Here is a 20,276-nt window from a genome sequence, read left to right on the forward strand (position 1 = left end):
AAATGGTGTAGAATGATGGAAGCTCTTAAAATGTGGATGTGGAGAAGCATTGAGAGAATTAGTTGTGTCGAGCTCAAAACGAATGAGAAAGGGTGTTAGAAATGGAGAGGAGAAAAGAACAGTTTTTGATATTATTGAGAGGAGAAAGAGAAACTGGTTGGGACATTGCCTAAGAAGAAATTGTATCATGAGGGAAATGCTACAAGCTATGAAGGAAGAAGAAAAGAAGAAGAAGAAGAAAGGAAGGAGGAGAAGGAGGCTGCAATTAATGGACGATTTTAAAACAGAAAAATCGTACGAGAAGACGAAGAGGATGACGAAAGCCCATGAAGTATAGAAGTTTCTCAGTTGCGGCAAGTGATTGCCAATAATGGCAGAATACCTATGATCATAATATGGATCCTCCAATAAAATTCCAGAGTATTATTTTGGTGTAACGGAAACTCGAAGAAAGTGCATATACCAATCGATAGATTTTATTAAGCTGAACAAAATGATGTGAGTGAGTAAATCGTCATGCGTGGTTTTCGAACAAATTAATAGAAACGGATTTTCTTTGTAAACCTAAAAACTAATGTGGTACGATGGCCATGTTTTCTATTAAGATGAAACAGATACTGAAGTACACCTTTGCAATATAATACTACAAAACAGGAGTATACAACCTTTTGAGGTTCAAGAGCCACTTTTCATTTCAGAAAAAATTGGTGATCTACTTACTTTAATATACAAGTAGATTCTAATGGTATGCTTTTCTAGCGCCCTAAGAAAGCTAATACTATTTTGCTGACTTTATTCCTATTTGAAGACAGAAAATATTTTCAATATCTTCATTAAATGTTTTAATATTTATTCATCTTCTGTTAGATCAAGTAATTTTAGAGGTATTTTTGTATCGCTTCACACAGTAATGAACAATGTTTCTGCATAATAATCATATAACTGCCACTCTCAAGTACGAAATTAGTTATTTTGTTCCACTCCTTACGTTTCTATCACATTCATTGTAAACACTGCTTCACATAGATATGTAAATCCCAAATATCCTATCGAATAAAACGACACCGTTTCAATATTTGAATAGGATTCTTTTAACAGCTATTTACAGAACTTAATTACATTGCTATCAGTATCACTTGCTTTCAACAGAACTACATTTTACTTCTGCTGCCTTATTCGGGTCTATTTCAATTTATTCTCATATTTTAGAACAGAGTATAATATCTACGCATTCAGTTCTCATTTCTTTAAAAGGAAACGTCATAAAAGATACAACGTCTTCTAAGTGTAATAATTCCATAAATTTTCTCTGCAATTCTGTGCGCAAATTGTCTGAATGTGTTGCACAATTTTAGAAATAGGAATATGTTTTACTCCTGCACCCACCATTCATAAGACTAAATCCTTGAAATTCCTTGAAACTCTAAATCACCGTACATCAGAGGGCAACAGGTTATACCCTTGCTAAGATCCACATTCCTCCGCAAAGCTCGAAACTTACCTCCTTGTAAGTTTCAGGCACGAATCAAGTTGAATACCAGGATCATAATCTTTTTCAAACACTGCATTTCGTTACAAAAGATTCATTGGTACGATGCGAATAAGCATACCTTCATCATCCTTGCAGAGTATAACGAGATTAACCTTGTTTCCAACCACAGCTAGTGCACCATCTGTTTTGATGGACACTATCATGTGTATCGGAAAATTGTTTTTCTAATAAAATCTTTGAAAGCAGTGTGAATGTCTTCCCCTCTTATTTGGCCTTTCTGAGCTATAATAGTTTGCAGTTCTTCCTTAAACATCAAATCAGGAAAAGCATTCTCAAAGAAATACATAGCTGTTCTGTACCGGTAAAATCATAATATTACAGAGAAAAAAATGTTTCTACTTAGGTCTTCCTGCAAAAGTCTTTCAGATTCTTACTCATAATTTTCGTTCTCCTCATCACATTGTTCCGTGAAATACACACTTCGTTCATGTAGATAATATTTTTGCTTTATTTTTAAAATCACTGAACAATACCTTCCAGATTTACAGAAATTTTCGGTAACGTCCTCGTTATCTTCATATATTCATTTCGTTCTTTTTTCTCCCTTTGTAAGTACACCAGCGATCATTAAGGACACGACATTACTACTTTTCATCTATCATCAGCTTTCGTAAAAATATACTGCTGAGCACTCATCCCTGAGTTGGAACCACATACTTTTAGCCTTCTAAAGTTTCCTACCCACAAGATTTCTGGAGTACTTTTCTTAAATGAACACCAACCTTTTCAAGACTTGAGTAATATTTGAGTAACAAATAACACACGCACATATTTTTTTTTTACCCATAACTAGTAATAACTTCTCTTTTCCTAATCACCATAATAATGGTAGTAATTCCTTGTTTTAGTTTTCAAGCCTTCCGTGGAAGATTCATTGTGATTAAAAACTTCTAGAAAATTGGTAAGAATTTCACTGCAAAAACATTAACGCAGTAGCGGAATTTACTGGAACATCTGTACACTGTAGGAACGCAACTAGAGTGTGACACAACAAATCTACATCTCACTTTCCGCCAGCATTCATAGTCAGTAGAAACTCTAGAGTCTTACGATCGCGAACGATATATCAATGTTATCTTCTGAAAGTAATCCGTCCGAACTTCCTTTACTCCACAAAATAACTCTTGAACTAAAGTTCCTTTTGAATTCTGTTTTAGGCAATAGATAACTAAAACGATTATCTTGGCCAAGTTCATTACTGGAGACAATCCGTTAGCATCTATAAGAATAACCCTGACTTTTGCCTAGTGTATCATTTCTATAGCACAATTCCATTCCCTAGCTTCTATGCAACCTGTACAACAGCAAAGGACAGTTAGTTGCCTATGATAAAAAAAAAACTCGTATTTCTTACTGCAGAGTCCATTATTTTCGGACAAAGTGTTCCGTGAAATATATACTTCGCTTATGTAGATACTACTTTCGGTTTATTTTTTTAAATCACTGAACAATACCTCCCCGATTTACAGAAAGCTTCTGTAACGTCCGCATTACCTTCATTTCGCTTAGTTCTGTTACTGACTTTACCAGAGTTTATTCAACTTCATTATCTGAGTTATGTAGAAGAACTCGTTCCATTGTCATAAACTATTTAAAAAACTTAAAATCTCAACTTTATTTTATTGTAAAAACCGCGATCGACTTTGAAACTGTGGGGATGGAATGTTGCAAACAGAAGTGGTAAATATAACCACTCCCACATTCAGAAGAAGGATAACAGTGGAAAAGAAAAGCTTATCTCGCTATATTTTACCCGTTTTTCTTAATGGACATGAAACATTGAAACTGGTGTTGTTAAACCTTCCATTCCTAGTGGAATAGGTGGATAAATATGGAGATGGAACCTTTTCTCAGGATGGTTAATCTATAATTAAAAGTAGTTTCACGTTTCCTCAGTTTGAGCTCTGATTTCCGTTAAGATACAATCAGATAGCAGGACTAATAGAGTCTTTCTGTAAAATTTCCCATACGGATGAAAAAAGATAGCTTAGACTTCTGAAACTGAGAAAAAGAAATTATTGTAATGCTAAAGTTACCTTCTAACCAGTATTATTGTTTCAATTGGATTTTGGAGAAATCCAGTTACTTTATATCAGTTAAGACTAAAATTACATCTAGTAGATTAGATTATATCGCTTCAGATTCGAAATCCCCATCACTGTACACTTAGCTACCATGTAGACTGTGATGTAACCAATAGTATAGTAACATTTGCAGCCTAAAATCATTTTGAGCCTTTCATTGTTAATTGTGTTACAGGATACATCAGAGCAATAAGTTTACATGCGCTTTTAACACTTAAATGTTTATTATACTGTGAGCAATAATCAGAAATAGAACTGACTACTGATTATCCGAAAATGTAAGAACATTGTAAGTAAACATATAATGTAGAACATGTTCTGTAACTAAACCTTCTACTGTTGATATCATTGTCAATTCTACTTCTCGGTTTATGGGTAGCATTAAATCAGCGAATGCAGAAACGAAAATATAAATTTAAAAAATGATGTTTTAATTTTAAAAATCATATTGCTTGAAATTCAATTCCTTGCGCCATTTGTATAACAGAAATTCCTTTACTTACTAACTTAAGCTGAGAAATTAAAGATATCACGAGTACATTTCGTATCTCGTTGATAATTTAAATCGAAAACTAAAAGCTGATGATGTCGACATTATGCGCAATGTTAGTGAATATTAAACAGAAGATTTATAAACAAGCATAAGTCTAATTAATATTATACTAAATAAATAATGACACCAAAAATTCATCCATTTATGTACTAACATTGACATCTAAGTTACCACCGCTCTGTATAGGCAAGAATTTAATGCATTAAATATACTTTGCATCTTGCTTCAGGTCCCCCACAGTTCTGCTATCGTAAAGATGATCTTATGCTTAGTTCAATTTTAGATCTCAAATTAATATATGGGAGACATGTTGGCTCGTTAGCTGAAATCTCACTTCTGGTACGAAATATCCCTGGTTCAACCCCAGGGCGTTTGAACTTATGATAGACAATTTCGTGTCCATTGGTTTATTCGGGATTCTCTCGTATTTTCTTTCACTCTTACTTTATTAAGACTTCCATAATTATTCACTTTTATTAATTATCCGTTTTCTTTATCCTAAACGGTATTCTTGTGTGGGACATTAAACTAAATATTTCATTTCATTACTAAATTCCTTTATCTATTTTATTTGTTCTTTCGTTTGTTAAGCTTAGTGTCTCTTTTCAAGTACCTATATGAGAGAAATACCTACAGTTAAAAGTACAATTTGAACCATCATAATGGGTTCAAATTTTAATGTTCTCCCATGGGGAATCGAATACCGGACTTACATGCAGTAAAGGCTCACACACTAGCCACTAGAGAATCTAGTACGGCTTCTTTGTCTAGTTTTTGTAATGTTAGTATAAGCAACGTCCATTGTCTACATTAGTCTCATCAGGCCCGTAGCCAGCCCCAAAATTTAGGGGGGCCGGTAGAAGTTAGGAGGCCCGACCCAATCATATTATACTTCATCACCATATTATACTTCGTTTGCAAGCCTAACGTGAAATTTTAAGGGAGCCAGCCAAAGTTTAGGGGGGGCCGGTCCCCCCTTGCCCCCCCCCGTGGATACGTGCCTGAGTCTCATGAAGGCTATACGTTTGCACTTTTACTATAACGAAATAATCTTCTGTTATGTTATATACATAATTATAGTTATCTTATTTATTGTATATTTATGAATGTTTCAGTTACGTGGTTTTTTGTTTTCGGATAGAATGAACGATTTATGTGTATTCACATCTCTTTCACTCTGTTTTCGAAACAAATATCCTTAGGCAAGCCTCTCTTTTTGTTTTAAATATCTTGAGCAAGCCTCTCTTTTTGATTATGTAATAAGCTTTACCACGGATTAATGGGCAGAGTGTTAAGAATAACAGGAAAAGACTAGAAAAGATGGAAAGTTTCTTTTGAGCTAAGAGAAAAAGAAAGAAACATTGCCTCGAAGGAGAATATCCGTTCTTGAAACAAGATGCTTTTTCTCTTTCTCTAACTTTCTAAGATATATTTTTTCTTTGTGTGTTTTTATTCTCTCTCTCTCTCTCCTTTCTACCTCAAACTCCTTCCTTCCTTTCTTCCTTCATCTGTTTTGTTCTGTTTTTCTTTCGGTCTTGCGGCCTTGAATAGGTCGGTGTTTCGCACGCCTGGCCTTCTTCTCTGCTCTCTCTCTCTCTCCCTTTCATGCTTTCCCTACCACAAGAAAGATTAATGTGCTCCTTTGGAGAAGCATCTAATTAAGTTACGTCATAAATTGCAAAAGAAGCAATGGATTTTATACATATACATATACACACACACTTCACTTAAATTAAAGTCCAGGTAATTTTATTTGCAATTTATGTTCACTGTAACTGAGTATCTCATATATATATTCTCATGTACCTTTTTCGTATGGCACATCTACATACTCTCATTTCGTTTTGTTATTACATTTTTTCCTTAGATCTCAAGATGAGTGTTTATTGTTACGTAATAGGAGATAAACAGAAGTAGCATCTTTAAAATTCAGAGGAAAAGTTGCTTCCTAAGTGGTCTGAAACTTAATTTCTTATATATCTATATGATGCTAAAAACTAACCTTGAGCACGAGACGAGACGATGAGACAGAACTGTCGTGGATGAAATTCGAAACGAGACGGAGCTCCTCCAAATTACATAGACAAGACAAGACATCCTTGACTAAAACATTACACAACGTACGATGTAATACTAACCAAAAATTAACCCTTACCGTTGATCTAGTGTTTAGCGATCCCCCGCCTTTAATGGGCGGGATTCCGTGTTCGATTGCCGGTGAAAGAACTTTTTAACACAGGATGGTTGTTTGAATTGTTCGTTAAATTGTAGGCTTACATGTTATATGGTATAAGTATTGAAAAGGAAAATACACTTCAACAAAGAACAACGAACCAGAAATGACACATATCATACTATGCATTACTTAATTACTTTTGTGTTTTGTCTCTGATATGTTGGGTGTTGGGTGGGAAAGTACTGTAACTCACTTAAAAAAAAATGAGATTAAGACATTTTCGTGAACTTGAAACCATAACATGATGGATGACAAAGTTGCGTATCTCAAAGTTAAAAGACCAGGCCATTGGCCAAAAGATGGCTCCACAAAGAACTGATTTTGTCCGCTTTTTCTATATCGATTCTAATAAAAGTCTATGTATCTCACAATGTATCAAAACTGACTTACGCTACTTTGCCATTCAACGCCTCATGTAGTCAGATAGACAAAATAGGAGTTACAAATGCATGATAACAAAATAAATAGTAATGTGATAAAGAGGAAACGGTTAAACATAGACCTAGAAACAACATACAGATTGTATAAATTCTCTTTAAGATTGTACAAATCACACACAACATGGCGAATCAGGTACCCAAACTTAGAGACCTGTTCTTGGACTTAGTCAGGCTCGGAAAGTGAGAACACGAGCCACCTAAATTAATAGCGCGACACACCCGAGCTAGCCCAAGCAGCGACGTAACTAGGCTAGTTGTCGCCCGTGGCAAGAACTCGCCCCCCTCCGGTTTGGGTACAAAACCTCGCGGCCAGAATCTCGCGGACCAAAACCTCGCCTGGCCAAAACCTTGCCTCCCAAAACCTCGCGGACCAAAATCTCGCCAGGCCGAAACCTCGCCTGGCCAAAACCTCGCCTCCCAAAACCTCACGGGCCAAAATCTCGCCGGGCCAAAACCCCGCCTGGCCAAAACCTCGCGGGCCAAAATCTCGCCGGGCCAAAACCTCGCTCTCCAAAATATCGGCATACCCAAAATCTCGCCTTTCCAAAATGTAAATGTTCCAACAGATGATAAGGATGACGGTATAAAAGACGCTGTTTTAGAAGAAGTATCACGGGTATTTGACCAAGTCCCGCGATACCATATGAAAATTCTATTTCTGTATTAGAAGATTTCAATGTAAAGGTAGGGCGACAGGATGTTTTAAAACTGGTTATAGGGAAAGAAAGTCTGCATAAGGAAAGTAATGACAAGTAACGAGGTTAGTTTCGTGAACTTTGGAACATCCAAAAACTTAAAATTTTAACAAAAATCTAATAATATCTATGAAAATATGAAATAATATGAGTTTTTACGACGTCCCTTGATTATGTCCTATAGGTTAAAGGAGACGTAGATGACCAGGATGAAGGAAATGATCGAATAAAGAAAGTGGGAGGAAACGGGAATAACCCGAGAAAGCTCACGCACACGATGTTTTGTATCTTCTTCTTCTTCTTCTTCTTCTTCTTATTATTATTATTATTATTATTATTATTATTATTATTATTATTATTATTTGTAATGTGGAATTGCATATTAAGAAACACATTGGGTAAATTTTAAAGAAAAGTTTCATTCGCGGCGTGGTTTTGGCCCGGCGAGATTTTGTCCCGCGAGGTTTTAGGCGGCGAGGTTTTGGCCACGTGAGGTTTTGGCCCGGCGAGATTTTGTCCGTATCCCCCCCTCCTTCCCCGAACAACCAAAACAAAATGCTCCCCGACTACATCTGATATTGGTGTCGCACACTAATTCTTCTATTCCATTGTTTCTTCAAGTGGTAAAGCTTGATGTGGAAATTGCAGTACATAATTTAATTTCTAGTACAGGATAAAACACCAAACTAATTAATACTTGATTGCCAAATAATTTGACGGTAGCATGGTTGACATATTATTATATTCGTATCATAATAACTGAAAATCGTAATGTTTTTGGAATTATATCGGGATGTGCGTATGTGTAGAATGAACCAGCAGTCTGTTACTTTAGAAAATTTAATTATGATAAGCAGTCAAGCTGTTGTCACGAATATTATACTCGGACATTTTGCAAATTTGTAAATCGATGTGAGTTAATTAAAAACACAAAAAGCTGTAACTAAAATTTAACTTTGAGGGTTATTTTGGCTGCAAAGGTTTTTCAATGTTCTTAAAACATAGCTTTGAAGCTAAATTATGCTCTTTCGATATGATGCTAAGGTTAGTGAGTCGTTGTTGTCCTTTTGAGTTCCCGGGAAATTTTTTTATAATCTTTTGCTAAAACTCATTTCCTTGCCTTATAATGAAAATAAATATTTCCCCAGTTTTGCGCCCCCCAATCCGGCGCCCGGGCCACGAGCTCCGTTTGCTCCCTCTTAGTTACGTCTCTGATCCCGAATCCCAAAATTATAAGTGGATGCAACCACGAGGAAGTTCAGTTCCCTGGAGGTTAGAAAACCTGAGCTCTTTTAATGAAAACGAGTTTTTAAGGGTAATGATCAAGGTAGCGCAAACCTTATTGAGAATAGCGATTGAAATTGAGAAATTGAAAAATGACCACCTCTGCATTGAACAGCTTAGGATTAATTGCTTCATGCCTGAGTTACACAGGTCGACCCTATCTTACTGTACCAATGATATACCTTTAAATCCTAAGGATATGTATACCATTTATGCAGTTTTATATTAGGTAGATGTTCCCTAAATAATTTGCAACTTACTAATATATAATGGAAAAATGCAGTTACGTCAATTATACAATAAATAATGTTGATATATGACGAATGCATTGTTAACAATGTCATGGTTATAAATTTTGGGACTCACGTAGGATTTAAAATTTTGGAATCATAACTGTTTAGAGGTTGATGGTAGAAGGAGTAGCAAATTTAAGAATACTGTAAGTACGTAATTTAAACTTTAATCTACAATCAAACACAGTATTTAAACAGTTTGTTTTTAGATAAAACAAAATTAACTTACATTAAAACTAAGTTAATTTAACTTAATATTAAGTTATTATTAAAACTGTAATAGCCTATGTTGTTTTATGCATTTTACAAACAAATAGTAGTCATTAACTAAATCTAATTAATAAAAAAGAAATAATAATTTATATCGTGTGTCTTCAAATTGTTATGGTTATTGAATTATACAAGAATTGGGAGAAAGAGATATTTCTATAAGTAGTCTCTCTCTCATTTTTAGTAGGTGCAGTATTGTCTTTGAGATATAAAAATTGAGATTAACAAGTTTACCAAACACAATTTAATAAAACATAACTCAATATTGTACTAGTGAGAATTTGAATTCATACTACATCGGATGGATAATTTGAATCCTCTTGTTAGCAAGATTCCACAAACGATAACTCAGGATATGATATGACTCTTTGGTGGTGTAGGAAAGAAAAAGTAAATGTTTTCAATCAGACAATACTGAATATATAGGTGGTTTTAGCTACCATTTTAATGGAATACCTCCACATTGTCTATTTCTCTTCAAAACCATATTCACCATAAACATTATCACTGTGATCACGTTCTTTAATGTACCATAAGTCAAAGGTTTTAGAATATTTCGATCTGAAAGTAAATCAAATGTGTTTATACTTTAATGCCAAATATATAGAAGAGTTTTTGGAACCATCTTGAGGTTCCACTTAAACGGGATGATAAACCTCAACCAGACAATTTTGGGTTCTTTCGTAGCCAAGTGGCTAATACGTGTCCTTTCTGTGCTATTGTTCCTAGTTTCTATCCCCTGTAGGAACACTGCACATCGCTTACAAAAGTAGGTGGTGTTTCAAATCATGCTCAAGCAGTGAGCCTTATCTAATATAAACTAAGTGTTGGAAAGGGACCTAAAATAAATAAATCAATTAAAACCAACTACTCTGTACTATCACCAAGAAGTGTTTACTCTATACATCTAAACGTTTTCGTAGAGTATTATGGTCGGGGAAGAGCACAAAAATCTTCAACCTACAAATTCTAGATTATAGGACATATAATCCGCCACTATTTCACAAGGACTGTTGATTAAACCTAACCATTCCAAAATCAATTATTCATTTAACATATAGAACAGAACCACATATCCCACATATTATAATTGGCTTATACAATATTTACTTTGTAATAGATATATTTATATAAAAGCTCGTACTCAAATAATGAAAAGAATACTGGAAGTAAGAAAGCAATGAGAAAGAAAATGAATGTTATGTATTCGTTTACACCACGGTCACTAATATCGTTCAAAGTTTTTTTTTTTTTTTTAATAGCTCAAACCGTCTCCAATTCCTTCGATTATGTAAGAAATGTATTCAATAGGAATAGTTTTAATGTGTTGTTGAAAACTATACGGTTGGATTTAAAAGTTACGATCTCTCAAGGATATGATATATCATAATCATATCGATTCCAAACCATTTGAATCAAATCCTTTATTATTGTACCGCTCATTAATGTATTTCAAGTCAACTTGGATGAGAAAGAAAGAAAGAAAATTCTTTCAACCTGATGATGCTAAATATGTGAAACAGTTCCCTATCATAAATTCTCATGATCACAATTTCTCGTGATTGAATCTTATCCATCTTGATATAAAACAACTAATGCATTAACTACTATTATTTTTGTAAAATTTAGTTATTCTTCCTTAGGAACACATTTCATGTGGAACTTCATCCAGTGGGGTTCGTTTATTCATTGAGGTAATCCTCAAAACTCAACGTGTAGCTACTATATCTATTTCATAATATTGTTTTAGGTCAAGCTTTAATAAATCAAGTTCCTTTTTCTTTCCCTTTTTCCTCGCTAAAATGAGAGGGATTAATTTCCTTTGCTGATATCGATATATTATAAATATTATTATTGTTATTGCTGGCTGGCATGATCGAGTGGTATATATGGTATTACGTAGTCTGGCAGTGTCAAGATCTGTGTGTTGCGTGGCCAAATCCAAGTTAGGGCATGGGTGTTAAGTTTTGTATTGCATATCACTATTTATTTCGTTATCATCCATTATTTTTAATCGTCGTTTTCAGCCTCAACAACAGAACTTGGAATCTTAAACTCAAAAGTACAACAAAATTATTATTAATAGCATTAAGAATCTTATTTCTAGAGTACGCTACCTGCATTCACACACATACTGCAAAAGACAGAACAAATTGGCCTTTCGTATACAGAAACGAATGAGTTTCATTCCACTGTGTGAAATTATGGCAGACTTCCAATCTATATTGTTTCAATGAATGGTGTGATACGTAAGATTTGTTTTCAATAAAGGGTATAATGTAAGACTTCAGTAATTGGGGAGAGTATGATCTGTTTAAGTTGGAGAAATAACTAACGAAGGAAACGGTGGTAAAATCAGAATAATTTCATGTTTTAGCCCCAAAAATTCTCTACATCAAACCTGGTACGGATTATATACATTAAGAATCACAGGCGCTAATCATTCTACTACCTTTCAGTATATATCATATTATTCCTCAGTATTATTCATTTAATATTTCTCTTCAGAAAACATAAAATTATTTAACAAGCATAGGTGAGCTCTTACCAGCCAGTTAAAAATGCACTTATATAACTATCAGTTAGCCAGTTTTTCAACAACTTACAGCGTGCAATTCAATATTTTAATATGAAAGTTAAGGTACTTATTTTGGATTTAGGAAACTTACAAAGAACAGAACAGAACATCGTGAGACAAACTCAACTCCAATCTTGTATGATTTGACATTTGTATAGTACATAATATGATAACCCAATGATTTTCCAACGACTTAGGTATAAAGGATATTCTATTTTGAAGTAACATCCTTTAAGCCTTCCCAATCATCCACATTGTTTCTGTTAGGATTTAGATCAAGCAGAGACAAATGAATGGGCAAATAATATATATATATATATATATATATATATATATATAGAGAGAGAGAGAGAGAGAGAGAGAGAGAGAGAGAGAGTTTAACCATATCTGTCCTAGAAATTTCTGGATTTTCATGAAACAGCGTTTTCTTATTGGTGTTGACTCTGAGGAACCCACGTATAGGCCGATTTTAAATATTGTTTATGATACGAATTTCGGATATGGTGTCGGCAACTATGAATAATAGATTCCAATGACAGTAACAAACTAAAGAAACGTAACTGCATTAAACCAGCAATCAAGTAATTTTACGACCAAGTTGTAGTTTCATTATATAAATAATAAACGCACTCTTCGTTTATCTTCTCGTATTGGAAAGAAAATATTAAAATATTTTTGTAGAAATTGTATGGTGTGATTGATCGTTATGGTGTGCTCAAACCTGATTGACAATACGCTACAAATCGTTTACTCATAGTTATGCATTTCTCAATTTGCGCTAAGTCAATTGGCGTGGTTACACATATTGATATAGAATCAAAATTTTAAGACCATAGATAAAAATTCTTATCAGTTAATCATAATGCAAATCTAGTTACTGCTACATTCCCTACTTGTTCCTGCTTTCTTTATATTAAAACGTAAGTATTTATTAAACCATTTTAAAATGACTTTTCCTCCTAGTCATAAGTATATACGAAAAGTAAACTTTGAACATTTCAAGGAGTTTATTGCTAATGAACGAGAGCCATTTTTGAAGTGTGCATTTCTGAAGCGACTAGTGGTACGTAATTGACTAGAATCACAGCAAATCACTTCAGGGCTGTTTTTACGTTAATAATTGAATCTTTTTAATATACTTTTGTTAGAAAATCCCTTCAAGTACTTAATACATTTCGATTGAATGTAGGCAGAACGAGAATAGGCAAAACCTTGAATACGAGTTCCGCCTACAGATAAGATGAAATGGAGATAGTGAGATAAATTGGTAGTTCTGTCAGTAAGCAAAACGGGAATGAACCCATGAAAAATAAGCTTGGTTAATCAATTCATCAATACCCTCAACAGGTTTCTTAATCCATTGAGCTTTTTACACCTCCGTATCACTATTATCTTTCCCTCTCCTGTCCTATTATTCTTTTCCAAACTATTTCATAGTATGTTTCTTTGACGTCGTTATATACTGCATTGTTCTCTTTCTTTTCTTAATCTGATGTCATACTTATACTGTCTTATTCTCTCTTTTCATTCTTCCTTGTTTCTCTTATGTATTTCATATTACATTCATTACAACTGATTCGATGTACTACTGCTTCTTCTTCCTTTATCTCTTTTACTTTTCTTCTATATTCTCTCTTACTAAGTCTAAAATTCTCTTCTCTCTTTTTCTCCATATGTTTTTACTCCTCTTCCTCTTAGCAATGTGTTAAGACTCTCTATCTTCTCAGCTAATATCTCAATTCCGAACCATCTGCTTCTATCCTTTTCTGCCTTTTCTCCTTTCGTGTCTTTCCTTACTTCTCTCATATATTATCTTTTGTATTCATTTCCTATTAGTAATCGATGAAGTATTATCATGTCCTACTTTCTTATTCCATCATCACTATCATTTCTATCCTTGTCTGCATATTCCTCGTGAATTTCTTTTGGTCCCTATATTTACGTCACTCTTATATGGTAATGGTAATATATATTTTCCGTTCCACTTTATCTGGAACTCTATCGACTCCATGAAGTTTACTGATTTTTCTTTTTCACTACCATTTCTAACTTTATTCCTTTTTCTTCATTCTTCTAATAGATTTCTCCAATTGCCTCCTAGTCCTTATCATTATTTCCGGACAACTGTTTACATATCTGAAAATGTTATAGATGTGGTTCGGATTGCACGTTAATCAGCAGGTACCGTCTCATGTAGCCTTGCTGCTAAAACGGATGTTAAACTCAAAATCAACTCAACTCAAAACGTTATAAGATTCTCTCCATCTTGTTCATTTTATTTTTCCACTTATTCAATATGATTTTCGTGATTCCCGGACTCAATCTCCAACCTATGTTTGTTACCCCTCCTTTTATTTTCATCATTTTGCACCTATAGTACACACACTATTCTCCAAAATGAACTTTACGGCTTTTATCTCTTTCTATTTCCTCCACTGTCTCATGCCAATTCTTCCGTTGTTTCTTCTACGAGAAAAAAAGAAGTCAAAACAAATAGAAATGAAGGGCTGAGGATTAGACTTAATAAGCGAAAAAGGAAAGAGAAAAGAAAAATTGACCAAGGATGAACGGGATGCTAGAATATATCAGTTGTAAAGAATGTAATATGAAATACATACGAAATAGATTGGAAGAAAGAATACGACAGCATAAAGACAACGTCAGATTAAGATAGAACGACGCAGTATATAAAAACGTTGAAGAAACAGGAGATGAAATAGATTAGAAAAGAATAAGAGATTTGGAAAGGGAAAGAAGGAGTATAATACGGAAGCATAAAGATCAATGAATTAGGAAATATGGGAGAAATGAATCGACGTTGTGTCCAGCGGACTTATCATTCATGAGTTGTGAAATGCAATGGTCTACAAAATAAAAAGGAAAACGTTAAAAACTAAAGAACTAAAAATCTAAACATTGTATTTTAAGCAAGTGTGCCAATAATTAAGGAAAATATATAACAAGCATTTAATTAAAAATTAGATTTTACAAGCAATTAGGAAGGTATGTAAAATAATTAGAAAGGAAAGTTTACTGATAGGATTCAAGATATTTTTTCTTTACCAGATAAAACTTTCTTTTCTATATTACTAAAGATTATTTGACTGTATTCATACGAAATGGATCAAGTCAAATAGGACTGTGAAACGCCTTAGGTATAACCCAAAACAGAATTCATTGGCAGAAACACTGTGTAAATATGATGTAACATGTGTCCAAATTACATCAATAATATCTCTAAATCTTTTACTACAAATAATATGCTATGCAATCGATGAACTGTCTTAAAGAATATTGTCTTAAGATACAGTAGTAAATCTTGAAACTTCAACATCACTTAAATCTATCTTCAAAGTAATTTCAACTTCTTTCATGTTCAATGAACATTTTGAATATTCGAATATATAGAAAATAAACGTAAGTTCTTTCCATCTATAAATATTTTTTTAAGTTAAGCACTTTCACAAACGAATAAACAATCACAGAATATATGATAAACTTCTACAAGAATAGCAAACTATTAAGTTCAACATTTGGACGAATTTTCTAAACCTGTTTATAAATCAGATGCATATGTCAAAATAAAAAGATCTTACAAGCCAGCAACACTAAAATATTGAATGCGGAGTGTTATGGACACAGTTTATAAAGGCGACATTATTTTTATCATCACCTGTATAGCAATATATTTTACAGTCAATTTTTTGAAGTACTTTTCTTTGTCTCTGAAAGTAATAATATTTTTTGCAGTATGAAGATTTTTCTTGACGATAGTATTCATACTCGCTGTCAATTTTGTTTCTCATTTTTGCTTTAGAATTAAAGCTTTTTAAAATACTCACATATTTTGCAAAAGTTAGTAACTTGCTTTGCTTTGCACTTTACACATTTTTAAAAGATATAATCGCTTCGCGTCTGTTGTATTTGTTTCAGTTTTCTTTTATGCTTTTACCCTGTTAAACTTATTTGGTTATTTCTTTCTAACTATTAAATTAAATGCGGTGATGTTACGTTTAACAAAGAAACCTTGTTTTCAGTGTTTCTGGACATCAAAAAACTTTTTATTTTAGTTTTCTTACTTACATTTTTGTTTTTCATCACTTTTAGAAAAGGATGCTTTTTTCTGCAGCAAGACTTCTTCCTGTATTCTTCCAGAGAGGCTAGTTCCAAGGAACGCCACCAGGGTGCTCACAGTGGACGACGTCTCAGACCATAAGAAATCATCCGACAAGCGAGAGCATGCGGGCAAGAACATGGATACCTCGCCAGCCGACCACCTCCCCCCGCCCCCCGATCCCCAGGAAGCAGCAGGTAGTAATCCTAGTAAAAAAAAATGCCCCCAACTCTTTTCGCTCGCTCGTGCTCGCTCGCATGATGACAAGCTTTTGACACACTAAAAAGTTACCCCCAAAAATGTATTTTGCTTCTTTTCTCTCTCTCTCGCTCTGTCTCGACATTCTTTTCTTTTGATTTATTTTTATTGTATTAAAATAAAAATAAAGAGAAGAAATAGAATATAAATTTGGAATTTTCCAAAAAAGAATAACCGAACCTTGTACTGGCTGATGCGCTCGTTCTTTCTAAAACTTCTGTCTTTACATAAAATGCAAAAAATAATTGTATTGTTAAATTAAATAAATATACACACTTGCTTCCGCTTGTTACCAAACTTCTTGCTTCCTATCTCTATTCTGTTCGATTGAATATGAATGACTTCTTAATTAAGATGGTTTGATTGTATGTAATTTTTAAAAATATTTACGCTTTCAGATTTTCTACTTTTCAATGCTTAGTAAACAGAACGAACCGAATTCAACCGAGTTGAACCGAGTTGTAACAATCTGTAAATTCTTTACATATTCTAGGTCCCGTGGTCATAAATTTGTAATATGTAACATACCTAAGCTTATATTACATGCAAGTGTCAACATAATTCTTCCTGAGGAGTGCGTCGTTTCTATATAATAGAAATATTTCTCTAAGTAAAACAAAAATTTGTCCTTAATTAGTAATTTGTGTTTAATCCTATATAAATTTAATTACTATATTTTCTTCTTATGCCCAACTAGCATTTCGCCATGATCACCGGACATGTATTTTTTAATGTTTGCTTGATATTAAAACATAATATAAAAGTCTTAACAGTGTTTGTAACTATAAATTATGAGTTAACCGTCGAACTACTGCACTATGGTAATAATAATAATAATTAATTAACTCTTTCCTTGTGATTAAATAGAAACAGGCATTCGCAGATGATGCTTTAGAGTAAATATTAAATTTTGAAATTTGTAAAGGTCGTAGGATAATGTAATTCTAATGGTCTGCAGATATGCTTTCTCGTACACCAGCATACATTTTAATTTTCAAAATGTGCACTGTTTCAATTACGCTTGGTATGTATTGCTTTCATTTGGCTGTGTACTACCTAAAGTCGAGGAACATATTGTAAAATCCCATAATTATCTACATACCAATATTGTCAGTGAAGAGAGGAGGCTTATTACATCTTGCATTGTTGACCAAATACAGGTTGTTTCAAAACAACACCGACAACGTTTGGGAAGTAATTCCTGACACCAATAAGACAAAAAGTATAGACTAACATGGGTGCACAAATGCTTCCTCTTGGAGTTATACACTGCCGAAAACATGAAAAAATAAACTTTAAAGGTCCGTAGCTCCAAAACTGTGGGACTTACCGTAGTCGGGTCAAGATTTCACTTAGGAACTAGTATGTGCCCAAACCAAAAATACATGTTTCAGAATCCTAAAGTACCTCTGCAACAATTTTTATAGAGGGGGTTTGGCTACGGGCGTATAATCTGAGGTACTCACCAACAACCTGTATAAAAAATGTTGCGGAAGTACCGTAGGATTCTGAAACTTTGATATATGGTTAGGACATATACTAGTTCCTATGTGAAGGCTTGATCCGACTACAGTATGTCTAATAGTTTTGAAGCTATGTACCTTTACAGTTCTTTTTTCATGCTCTCCGCAGCCTATAACTCTCAAAGGAAGCATTTGTGCACCCATGTTGGTCGATATTTTTTGCCTTATCTTGGTGTCAGGAATCACCTCCCAAACGCTGTCAGTGTGCTTTTGAAACTCCCTGTATATAATTACACTCATACATTTGTCACAATATTATTTAATACGCAAGAACAATATTAGCATCAGTGTAAAAAAATTGGCATATATCTTACATATTCTCTAATCTGAAATTAAATTATAAATGAACTATAAATATAAATATTACCAACTTAAAGTTTATGACAAACGCTAATGCCCATAAATTAAACCAATCAACCATGTATGTTATTCTACATTTAATCATATGTGTTATTTTATTATCCTGAAATAGCGTTCCAAGTATTAGAAAACACATTTATTTTATATTCTTTCGAGGTGTATATATATTCAAAATTGCGGTTTATTTCTAACATTAATTTTGATAGCCATAAGCGTGTTGAAAGAGATTGCAATAACTGTACTATACACATTAAACTTTTTTCTGAATTACGTAAATAACTTACAAATAATTTTAATGCACTTTAAGATGTACTTAAAATATTGTATATCCACGTGACGTACTTTTATATGCACAACTACATCCTTTAAATCTATCTCACAAAATACTGTTGTTCAATTTCAATTAAAATTAGCTAACATACTTGTATATAGTAATTAAAATAAATACGATATCCCTGGCTTTATCCGGAAATAGCTTTTTGCTTCAAAATTCAATATAAAATACCATTTATAAAGAATGTTTTAAAATAACTTCTAAGATACTTCATATAGTGTTAATAATTTGTTTGTGCATCGCTAGTACAATGGCAACGCTTTCCTAAGTTTTTGCAAATGTCATACACTTTACTGTTTGTGCATAGTAGAAGAGAAATTATCTCGTGCCAAGAAAGGAATGCAATATTATATTTGCCTTAGTCACGCTTGCATGAAGTTTGTCTTTCGTATGCTTGCAGTTTTCTTTGAACTATTATAGTACTATTTTTATTCGTACAGCATACATACTTTTATGTACCAGTATAAGGTATACTTTGTTCGAAAAATAAAAGAAGAATATATGTCAAGCTATTTTGAGGTTCAAGATTTTATAGTCTCAGACGTTTCCACATATATATATCTTCTTAAAGTTTAATATTTTATATCATCCTAATTTACTCAAGTAAGATTATTTTTACCTGGAGTATTTTCTTCAATCACTCTCATTATCATTAAGGTCGCTAAATTCAATGTCAATGAGGCAGCATTATTGGTTCTGTTAGCATTTACACTGACACAGTTTATAAACTAACCGAGCAATACCATAAAATACTCCATGTATGTGTATTATGTTTGTGCAAGAAGACAAATCCTGATTGGATTATATTTCTCCTATCTTGTAAAATTCGAATTGAAAAATATCCGAAATGTAAGCATTTTCAGTGTACAACTTATTTAATGAAGCTTATTAACAAAATATATATTAATAGCAATTAATCGTAATTAACATATTAACCTTCATCTACCTTACTTACTTCGTTTTCCATAATATTTCTCATTACTAAATTGTACTTTTTACTAGCAAATTCTTAAATTTTCTTTAGAATACAGTAAGAAATGTAATAAATTACTTACAAAATGTTATTTTTGATTATTAAAATGTTGATTTTACATTCACCTCTACAATTTAAAACACTACACCAATAAAGCAATTATAACTACGTTTTCAGTATTCATTATCTTACTAAGCAGCATGTTATATACATGTTATAAATTTACTCTAATTTTATAGCTTCACGTTTCTTTAAAAATTTAATTTGTGTAGACTGGTTTTAATGATTAACTATTAGAACAATTAGTGTACAAAGTTTTATACTACTAGTCTCGATTTTAGAATACTGTGTTAGAATAAACTTTATTTAAGTTACAAATAAACTTAGTTTGTTTAGTTTATACACAATTATGCGTTTAAAAGTCTTTTGTATGCTCGTATAAATATTTTTATTTAAATTTGTATCTTCTTATACGTTTGCATCCTCAAAGAAATTTTATAAAAGAGGTGGTCGGCAGGGATGAAGTTTCCATTGAAATATACTACTTGAAGACTTACCAAAAATGTCAAAAATGTCGGATTTTAGCTTCTGAAATTTATAATAAATTATATTATAGTATAAATTTAAAATTGAATTATGTATTAAATTTTGCATCAGGTGTTTATAGATGAAGAGCTAATTTTCAAATTACTCTTTCATCACTCAACCAACAGTGTTTCTTTAACAACA

At 33.0% G+C, this 20,276-nt stretch overlaps 1 protein-coding gene across 1 annotated transcript in view; it reads left to right on the plus strand.

The window, feature by feature from the left end:
* LOC145679251 (lachesin-like) overlaps window positions 1-20,276 on the plus strand; it is a 987,796-nt gene that overhangs the window by 845,193 nt on the left and 122,327 nt on the right. Inside the window, exon 11 of the mRNA XM_081749839.1 lies at window positions 16,093-16,296. Within this exon, the coding sequence (XP_081605965.1) occupies window positions 16,093-16,296 (204 nt within the window). The remainder of the gene's footprint in view (window positions 1-16,092; window positions 16,297-20,276) is intronic.

Source organism: Thermobia domestica, chromosome 2 (genome assembly GCF_964235325.1).
Source record: "Thermobia domestica chromosome 2, izTheDome1.hap1.1, whole genome shotgun sequence".
NCBI classification, from domain to species: domain Eukaryota; kingdom Metazoa; phylum Arthropoda; class Insecta; order Zygentoma; family Lepismatidae; genus Thermobia; species Thermobia domestica.